At 40.0% G+C, this 11036-nt stretch overlaps 1 protein-coding gene across 1 annotated transcript in view; it reads left to right on the plus strand.

Annotated features, from left to right (window-relative positions):
- The first annotated feature begins 279 nt into the window (after nt 1–279).
- The window catches only part of KDM7A (lysine demethylase 7A), a 60209-nt gene continuing 49452 nt past the window's right edge, over nt 280–11036 (plus strand). Inside the window, exon 1 of the mRNA XM_015820318.1 lies at nt 280–453. Within this exon, the coding sequence (XP_015675804.1) occupies nt 335–453 (119 nt within the window). The 5' untranslated portion in view covers nt 280–334. The remainder of the gene's footprint in view (nt 454–11036) is intronic.

Here is an 11036-nt window from a genome sequence, read left to right on the forward strand (position 1 = left end):
CTCCAAGATGTACCTTACGTGACGGTTCCTTTTCATCGCGCGTGCCCTCGCCGTTTGTTCGCTGGCCAGGAAGAAGGGGCGGGCGCGCGCGTTCAATGTGGGAGACTGGGGCGGGCGCGGGCGCGTGCGGGCGCGCGCGTCAGGGCCGGCGTTCCGCACGCGCGCTGTTGTTATTGGTGCTGCCGACTTGACTGGCTGGGCCGGCGGCGGCTGTTGGTTGGGGCTCGTGGTGGTGGGGAGGGGGAGGAGAAGGCGGAGTGGGGGGGGGGCGCGAGAGAAGGGAGAGCAGGGTGGCTCAGGCAGTCACTCAAGAGAGTGAGCGAGTTCTTTAAAGATGGCCGGAACGGCGGCGGCGGCGAGCGCGACCCCTGTGTATTGCGTGTGCCGGGAACCCTACGATGTGAACCGCTTCATGATCGAGTGCGACATATGCAAGGACTGGTTCCATGGCAGGTAAAGGGCTGGCTGGCAGCCACGCGTCCTTTTTCGGGGGAGACGACCAAAAAAACCCCACAAAAAAACATTGTCCCACTTTCTGAGGGGGAGACCTTCGGTGGGCGCTGAGGGGAAAACAACGAACAACGGAGGACAATGAGGAAGAGGCAGCTCAGGGCTTTCAGCTAACCAGGAAGCAGCAGCGGCGTTTAAGCAGCGGTCGCCCTCCTGTTCTCTTGCCTCTTCCCCCCTTCTTCGGTGTGGAGTTATATAAGGACTCCGGAACTGAGGTTAGCGAAGAGCTCTCGGAGGTTTTCGGTGGGGTTTAGAGGGGACGGAAAAGTTAGGTGCCGTAATTCAGTTTCTCTTAACGCTGGGGGGGGGGGGGGGGGAAGAGGCTGAGCTGTGTTCTCGTGTCTTTTGTGCGTGAGTACGAGTAACGAGGTTAGGGTTAGTGCCCTGTGCCTCTGTCCTCCGCTTCTCTAGGTATGGAGACTTCGAGGGGACTTCTCCTGCCTTTCCGAGCTCAAGAGTGCCCGAGTTTCGTGGGCTTCTGGCTCTTTCTGACGTGGGACCTGTCCTCCGCGGAGGCGCGTGCCTTTTATGCGTGGGAGGGAGAAGAGCCCTCCCAAGTGCGGGCGTTGTGGCGTTTCCAAAGGCTGGGGTCGCTTCTGGCCGGAGAGAGGGAGCGCGGGGTAGTGGTGGTATCCGCGGACCTTGAAACAAAGGAACAAGTTTCGGGGCTGCCTGGCTGGTGGCGCAGGGGACCCTCTTGTCTCCTTTCGGCTTTGATCTCCCAACCGCCGGGCTTGGAACCCGTCGCTGGCGGGTGGAGGCGGCGTTGGAAGTTTCGGAAGAAGAGGCAGCTTTCGGAGAGTATTTTATCCGAGGAAACCCTCGCTGCTGTCGCGGCTTTTAGGGGAAGTGCTCGTTGATTGACAGCACGACATTTAAATACCCCCCATTTAACAAAAACAAGAAGTCACGATGGACCTGGCGAGACGGTCTCGTCGCCCTCTGCTGGCTGGCGGTGGGAAATTAATTTTAAAGGGGCAGAGCCCCCGGAATTCAGCTGCTGCGGGAGGGGGGGGGAGAAGGAGGTCCCGGAACACCTTAAAAATAAATAAATAAATAAAGCGAGCACCGAACGGGTCTGGAGCGGTGCCTTGGCTCCAGTCTCTGTTGCGGTTGCATTGTTCACTCTGACGAGCCCTCTTTCAAAATGCACCTGGCTGCTGCTGCTGCTGCTGCTGCTGCAGAAGAAGAAGCAGCTTCACCGCTGGGTTGTGCGTTTGTCTGCGAACGGTAGAAAGGGTGCATGCAACTCTACAATTTACGTGAATGTGGTGTTCAGTCCTCTGAACAGGTGTGCGTGAGACGGTACTGTAAATTAACAGTTGCTGTATTGAGGAAATGCGTGCAGTAACATTTATTTTGAAAAGTGGTTCTTGGGTAAAACAACAACAACATTCTTTAGTGTTTTTCTGCAAACTCGTTATGGATGGGCATGAATAATGTGAAACAGTTAATTATGTGTAATTGGCATACATCCAATATGTATTTGAATGTGAGGACAGCTACGTTTAGTTGTGTGCAGTTAAACTGAAGCATTACCTGCAAGTTTTGGTGAAATTACTGGAGTTTAATTCTGCATAAACGTATATAGGAATGTGTTCTAAGTAGCTTGTGTATACGGTATTTTATTATGGGCTTTCACATATAATTAGCTCCTGAAATTAGAATAGCTGGCCAAGAAGAAAATTGCTGTTATTTCCATGCCTTGTTTAAGTTTATGTAACAAGGACTAATAATGTTGCTGTCTACTAAATTTGTATTTCCAAAGTTATATAAAAATTTGTTAGATGCTTATTACATTTCTTTGATGATTTCTTTCACTGCAAATATACTCCCGTGCATATTAGCTGGAAACAAGTGTAATTGTAAACAATCATTTTCAAGTTAATGTATTTAAGTTCTCCCAAAGAGCTTATGACCTTTCCATATTTAATATGTGTCTTGTACTTATTGTAAATGTTTGCATTTTATGTTCATTTAATATTTCATAGATTTATCTACAATGTCTTAAACTGCTCTAAATTTTAACATTTTACTTAGCTCTTCAACATGCAAATTGTTAGATTAGGCTAGGAATTGTACCTTTATTTCTTGACTAAGATATTTTATTTCACTCCTGTGTTATCTGCAGTAGAGATAGTTGCATCTAGCCTGTATGCAAGACAGAGGAAGACACATGCCTACTTTAAAAAAACATGGTGTATAAAGAATATTTACATATTTACAAATCTATTGTTTTATTTAAATTACATTAATTGGCATATGTTTGCAGGTGGATCCCATGGTCATTTATTTATTTAGTGTATTTTTCTCTGACTACTGTGTTATATGTCTATGTATAATATGCCACACAATTGTTGTTACTGCTTGTTTAATCCAAAAGTCTGTTGAATATTGTATTTACAGAGTTCTTATACATGTTAGCATCAGGTTTAAAATGGACCATGTAAGTGTAAATGAGTTTTGCTATTCCTGCAAGACATTTGTGCATAAGTTGATTTGTGAACTACCCAGAGTTTGGTTCAAGATGGGCAGGTCAGCTGTATAAATATTTTAAATAAGATGAATAAATAAATTATTAGTATCAGATATTTAGTCCATAATGTAATACTGACAGAGTAATTAATCAAATCTGCAAAAAGTGAGAGTTTCACTTTAAGTAGCAATTTTATCCATATCATGATCTCCATGACCCAGTGTTGCATACCACCATGCTATTTTTTTTTTTAAGAAAACCTCCAACGTGTACTGGGCTTCAGGCACGAATGTTACTTGGTACATAAAATAAATTCATGTATGTACAGGTAGAAGTTTAAATTGAATTGTCTCACAGTATTTATATATTTATTAGATTTTTATCCCACCTTTATTACTTTAACTCAAGACAGCAAATTTACCTAATATTTTTTCCTCCTCTTTTCTCCACAATAACAGTCTTGTGAGATGGGTTGGGCTTAGAAAGAGTGAAGGACCCAACATCACCCAGCTGGTTTTCATACCTAAAACGGGAGTAGAATTTGCAGTCTCCTGATTTTTAGGCCAATGCTTATACTAAATTGCCTCTCCATTTATTTATCCATTTCTGTTATTATTTATGAAGTCTATTGTTTGCATTGAACAATCATTTATCTTAGCATTATTCCTGGAAAATCTAATATCAGTTGGGAAGAATGCATACTACCATTCATATACTTCATATGAATGAAAAAATATGTTTCCTTAAATAGTTCTTATTCTAAAATTTCTTTTATGAAATAATCATGTGGTCCTTTTTTGTTTTAGCCTTTTTAGGTCTCTATTAAAATTATGTGTAATTACTTTTTCTGCAATTAGCAGGCAGTCTAGATTTTTTTTCTAGTAGAATTAAACTGGGATTTTTTTAATTTGTTAGGCTCTACAACTTCTTAATGCCATGTCATCTTACAATCAAATAATATATATTTATTGGTTCTGTTTCATTTGTTGAAGTTTATTCCACATTAGCAATACAGAAAATGGCAAGATTTTAGTAAGAACTTGCATTTTGGGGTAGAGGAATAGTCTACTGCATATGCCTACTTAAGTGGCAGTTGTTGTAACCTCAGTATATTAGCACACACTTGACCATGCAACTGAGAATGGATTCTGACAAAATAGAAGGGCTTTATTAGACAGACTTATTCTAGAATGTGAACAGATAACCTGCCCTATGAATGGTCACATTTGTAATTCTAGGGTGTACCTAGATATATCTTTGTTGTTGTCCACAGTGCTAAGATACTTATTTCTAGTTTGCTACAATGTGCTTTTCCTCATTTGGGGTATTAGATAACCTTTATTGTCAGGTGCAAGTAACCAGGAAGAGTTTAGTTCAAAGTACTTCAAGCTTATTACTTGCTACCTATACACAATAATCAGATCTACTAACAATCAAGGTCAATTGGGTCTAGATAAGAGTCAATGGAATGCAAGAGGGGGTTAAGTCTCTTGTAGGAGTATAGTGACTCCAAACTGATTATGCATTTGACACCACCCTCAGGCTCAGCCTGGTCATCTTCTACAGATACCTGATGTCAGTGATCCTGCTTTAGTAATAAGTCTGAGTAACTACAGTAATAATGGTTATTGCCTTTGAAAACAGATGGCATTTTTAGTGGCTATAAAGCTTGGTTAATAATCAGGTTACAAGGCCAGAGATCTGTGACACTTAATTTGTTTAATCTGCACCTAATGCTTATAAGACACTGAATGGTTTCCTGTAGATAGTTGTTGAATCAATTTCATAACATAATGTTTTCTAGTTCTTTGGTAGACTAGTTTGAAAGTAGATAGCACTATATAACAGCTTAAATAATAAAAAGGAATACAATATTTAACTGTGAATAGCTATTTCCTTTTTAAAGTTTGATTGGCAGATTTACTACTTGATTTATAACACACATACTACGGTAACAGCGAACACTGTGTTAACATCATTGATTCCCCAACTTGGCATTTTTGAGATGATAGTTTCCATTACTGTGGTCAACATAGGTATGATGATAGATTTAACTGAACAGTTTTGTAAGCACTACATTCAGAAAATATGAGTAACTCTTAAATGTACTTTGAAATCTATAGAATTTGGGAATGACTCCAAAATTCATTTAATCTTGCTAGTGTGGAAAATTCAGTATTTCTACTGTCTAGTCATGTGGCCCTCTAGCTTGGTAATAAACTCAGTCAAAAAGGTATTACAGGTAGTCCTTCACTTGCTGCCCAAAATCTCATTCATTGAGTGAGGTAGTTGTTAAGCAAGACACCATGGGACTGCTTTGCTCAACAACTGCAATCTGAGCTCTCACAGTTGTGGTCATTAGGTGGGTTGTCAAATGGAGTGCCAGGGAGAGGGCCCAGGCTTTCCCTGCCCCCCCAAAGGAGTATGATTGCAAGAAAACTGGTTTTTTGTAAGATTTCAGATCTATTCCTCCTGCTAGTGGAAGGATTTCTCCTCATTGAATGGCGGGAAGGAGATACCCTCAGCACACTGGATGAATGATCCTCAAATCCAACATCCCCTCCACTTGAAACCTGCCCAACGGGTTTTCTCATTGAGTTTTTTGGGAAACTGGCAAAGAAGATTGCATGGCACTTGTCAACCAGTTGTAAACATGAACAGGTTGCTAAGTGCTTGAAATGTTCTGTGACAAGGGGGCTCACAGTACAATGTTTTATGAAGCGATTATGAGTCATAAAGCACCTCTTCCAGCGCCATTGTGACTGTGACCAGTTGTTTAGTGACCAGTCATAAGTCAAGGTGAATCTGTATTACTTACTAAGTTAGTTGGTTCTTTCTACAATCATCAGCTTGTATTATCAGTAAGTTCTTCCTGAAGACAATTTGAAAAATAATGTCATTTGAACAATTTAAAATAAACTTGCTAATATAATTATATATGATAGCATTTTTATACTTGAAAGTCATTTTCATATTGTATTTTATGCATCTTCAGTCTTTCAGTTTAGACACCATTGATGAACATTGTTTCACTCTATTAGCTCAGGCACAAAAATATGATCTACTCTATATTTTACTAGTTTGCTATCTAAAATATTAGAGAAAGCGTGTTGAAAATCCTAATGATATGCCCTGCAAATTATTGACTCCTTAAAAAGACAGTGAGAGATTTAGTGAGACATGAAAGCTTTCTTACACGATAATAACAGTGGTTCATCTCATATAGTGTTATGTAGATTGACTAGATCTTGATTTTCAAATGTTTCAGGCAGGTGTCTTTCTTGATTATATACGGAGATGCCACAAATTGAGCCTGGAATTTTAAAATAAAAGTTTATGTTCTATTACAGAACTGTAAGGATGGAATGTTAGTCAGTAATCTGGCATGATTATTTAACAGCTGTACATAGTCAGATATTATGAGTTATTCTGTGAGGCCTATATATCTTTGATAGATGACAGCCCATTTTTAAAATTATATCAGGCTGTTAAACAATAAGCTCTCTCAATATTATTTGTCCCTCTCCCCAGCTCTTTTGGAATTGGAGTTGACATACATATTATCTGCATTCCTGTCTCATTATTATCCCTCTTGTATCCTTCTCAAATTATTTCTACATTACATTTATGTCATCTCCACTTTTATTCTACTTAAGGTTGCAGGAAATATGTTAATTGAGAGTAACATAAATACTGGAGATGTTAAAAATGTCATACCATAAAAAAGCTCATGTTTGTATATTGTATTTATTAAATTAAACACTAGGTTTGGCTCACTTATGAAATAGAATCATGTTACTGTAATTGAAAACATTTTATCATATTTTTCAGTCAATTTACAATAAAATTTTGATTAGATGCTTTTATTTCCCATTTAGCAGGATTCATAAGGACCAGACTTCTGTACTGACATCCCTTAAAATAATAGACAAGGCTATTGTACCCTAAGTAGTAGGCAAGGCAGTTAAATTTGATAATTTTACCACATCTATGATATTTTATTGCCTTCTATACTATCGGTCCCCAACCTTTTTGGCTCTTGAGGACCAGCAGAAGTGGTGGTGGGGAGGATATGGTTTCGTGAGTGCAACCTAATCCCCTGTATGCGCAAAAAAGCTTTGTGCACTTGCATAGACTGGTTCCCTTGCGTGGTACCGGTCCATGGCCCGGGTTTTGGGGGCTCCTGTTGTACATCATTGAAAATGATTGAGATGGTTTAAAAATTAATAAAATTTTGTAATGGGGTCTTTATGAAAACTACTATAAATTACATTAAATAAAGTCCCTCAGTGTTGAATGGATAATCAGGAATAACAGGCACTGCTTTCAATTGCTCTGTTAAATCATTGTTTTATTGTAATTGGTAATAAAACAGTTATTGTTTATCACATTCAAGGAGAGAAGAAATGGGTGGAAGAGGAAAATGGTTCAGAAAAAATCTTAAAATTGCCATTTGTATTCCAAACAAGTAAGGTAATCTATTGGAAGATTTGTGGGGTCCCTGATGCTCTCTGAGCTTGGTTATTTCCTTGCAGACATTTCATTGCTAAACTCGATACCATCATCAGTGCTAGTAGGATGTGAGATTTGCTGTCATTTTATATACTACTAGATTGATTTCTCAGTGTTGGTGGGAGTGGTCTTGGAGGTTCCTTGATTGGGCTGTTGTTTACTGTTAGCTTGTTTGTCCACGTTGGTAATTCCTAGATTGGAGTATTGTTTGCTTCTTGATCGTTGCTCTAATGTTAACCTTGGTGTTAATCTCTGCTCATCTACTTCCTAAACTGACAATTTCCTTGAGTTCGTATTGAATGAGCAAGGTGAAGCATTAAAATCTTCTTTGATAATTTTCAATATGTTTGTTGTATGTGCTCTGGTCTTTTATTTCTTTCTTAGCTTTTTATTGTCTCTTCTGAATGCTTTGTAAATGTGGTTTATCTCTGTGGATCAATTGATAACTGATTTGTCTGAATGCCAGGAGTTCCCTAGCACAGTGATGGCGAGCCTTTTAGAGACTGAATGCCCAAACTGCCCAAAACCCACTTATGCATCGTTGAGTGCCGGGTGGGTGTGGCCCATTGAGTGGGCTTGGCCCATTGGGTGGGCGTGGCTACGGTGGTAACGGCAGACTGGGTGGGACTAAAAAGTTCAATCAATTCCAACTTTGGAAGATTTTTTTTTCCCGCGAGAAATTAAAATTGACTGATTGAATCTTTTTTTTTTTTTTTGCACACGGCGGCGGAGGCCTAAAGTGAAAAGGTTTTATAAAACCCAGCTGAAGGCCTAGGACTGGGGCGACGGTGCGCGTGCCCACAGAGAGGGCTCTGAGTGCCGCCTCTGGTACACGTGCCATAGGTATGCCACCACTGCCCTAGCATTTTTGGATTTAGCTTGGTCTAGGATGCTCATAGTTTCCCATTTGAAACAATGTTTGAGTCATCGTGTGTTATGAGATTATAGAAACTTCATTATGTCTTCTTATTGCCAGTTAGTGTTCATGGATGTGCTCTTCTAGTTGTCTGTCTGTCCCACATAGTGGCTGTTACAGTCCTTACACTGTATGTCCTGTTGCCTGTATGACTTTTTAATATTCCTGTTTTTTTCTTCTTGGGTTCTTTTAGTTTACTTAATATGTTTAATTAACACTGATCTTACTTCAGTGGGTAACTCTCTGAAATCTGCTTTTTGAGTTTGTTCGGATTCTGTAATTTTCATTGGAAATAATAATAATAATAGTAATAATAATAATAATAATAATAACAACAACAACAACAACAACAACAACAATAATAATAATAATAATAAAGTTGGAAGGGACATTGGAGGTCATCTATTCTAGTCCAACCCGCTGCTCAGGCAGGAAACCCTATACCATTTCAGACAAATGGCTGTCCAGTCTCTTCTTAAAAACTTCCAATGTTGGAGCATTCACCACTCTGGAGGCAGGTTGTTCCACTGGTTAATTGTTCTAACTGTTAGGAAGTTTCTCCTTAGTTCTAGGTTGCTTCTCTCCTTGATTAGTTTCCATCTATTGCTTCTTGTCCTGCCCTCAGGTGCTTTGGAAAATAGCTTGACTCCCTCTTCTTTGTGGCAGCCCCTGAGATATTGGAAGACTGCTATCCTGTCCCCCCTCGTCCTTCTCTTCATTAAACTAGATATACTCAATTCCAGCAGACGTTCCTTATATGCTTTAGCCTCCAGTCCCCTAATCATCTTTGTTGCTCTTCTCTGTACCCTTTCTAGAGTTTCAACATCCTTTTTACATTGTGGTGACCAAAACTGGATGCAGTATTCCAGTATTATCAAGGCATTGTAAAGTGGTATTAATACTTCACGTGATCTTGATTCTATCCCTCTGTTAATGCAGCCTAGCACTGTGTTGGCCTTTTTGGTGGCTGCAGCACACTGCTGGCTCATGTTTTAAGTGATTGTCCACTAGGACTCTGAGGTCCCTCTCACAGTTACTACTATTGAGCAAGGTACCCCATATACTATACCTGTGCATTTGGTTTGTCTTGCCTAAATGTAGAACCTTACTTTTTTCACCATTGAATTTCATTTTATTAGATAGTGCCCAGTGTTCAAGTCTGTCCAGATCCTCCTGTATCTTAAGCCTGTCTTCTGGAGTGTTGGCTATTCCTGCCAGCTTGGTGTCGTCTGCAAATTTGATGATTTCCCCATCTATTCCCCTCGTCCAAATCGTTGATGAAGATGTTGAAGAGCACTGGGCCCAGAACAGAGCCCTGGGGCACCCCACTACACACTTCCCTCCCTCCAAATAACCAGAACACTTACTCTACAGCAGCCTACACCTGGATAAGCAGGGATCAATACCAGACAAACAATCATGCAGGAAACAATATTGTAATCAAGGAACTATCAAGCAGAAATAACTACCAAGCAGCGCAAAGATAACCCCCTCCCCAAGTGGCTTCAAGACTCTCAGGGAGAATGCTAATGATCAGATGACTGCAAAGAAGTACAATCCTTCCATCCCTCCCCCCACCATCTTCCAGCCCCCCAACATCCACTCTCAACAGTCAGTACCTATCCTTCCAGCCCCCCTGCCATCATAACTGATGAAGCTTTTTAGATGAGAAGCAAAATGTTTTGTTGTTCTTCCTCAAGGGAAAAGCAGTCTGGTTGCCTTTTGAAAAAGCACCTTTGAGACAATTATACTTGCATTTGTGCTTGCAATACTTTAACATTCATATAACAAGCAATAGTAGCTCTGAAAACTAAAAGGAAAGCACATCTTAATCCATAGAAGCAATACTATAACTGAAGTTATAGTTATGGCAAAATATGTTTCAAAAGTTTTTCATACAAAGTTGCTTAGGAAAAAAGTGAAAAAGAGAAAGGAATACAAATATATTGGAATCATACCTGTATTAGATCACGCTGATGAAGTAACAAAGAACCTTTAAATATGCAGATAGATTATAATATAGATTGCATTAACAGCCCTTCCAAAATCTGTAGGAAAAGTAAAAGCAAATAAGTTTTTGTAAATTCTCAAGTTTGGAAAGATATATTCCATCTATTTCCTTCTTACCAAGACATTGTTCCCTTGCTTAGTGTATCAAGAAAAGTCTTAGCTCACTATAAGGAAAATATTTTTTTGCTGTTTAAATAAAACAGTTTAATACTTTATATGGAAGATAGTTTACCAAAGCTTGACAGTTCACTTGGGTTCAATCCTGTCTTTTAAATTTATATTCAGCTGAACAGTTTTGCCCTTTCTGATTTATTCCCAACATCTGCATGTGATGCTTTAAATGTAGTCACTTGGTGCTATAATAAATATGTTTCTACTTGAGCATTATTTCCGTTCCCTATATATTGTATAATACTATTCAGGGCTTTTTTTCTCGGAGAAAAGGTGGCGGAACTCAAACCTGGCCACGCCCTCATCAAACCCTAGGACCGCCCCTTTAGAGAACAGGAATGCAAGTAAAATTTGGGAGGGGCTATTTCCGGTGTGGGAGGGGCTATTTCCGGTGCGGCCGGCCCGGAAAAAGGTGCCGGAACGCGGTTCCGCCGCGTTCCG

The sequence above is a fragment of the Protobothrops mucrosquamatus genome, unplaced genomic scaffold (assembly GCF_001527695.2).
Source record: "Protobothrops mucrosquamatus isolate PMUCROS unplaced genomic scaffold, P.Mucros_1.0 scaffold1120, whole genome shotgun sequence".
NCBI lineage: Eukaryota > Metazoa > Chordata > Lepidosauria > Squamata > Viperidae > Protobothrops > Protobothrops mucrosquamatus.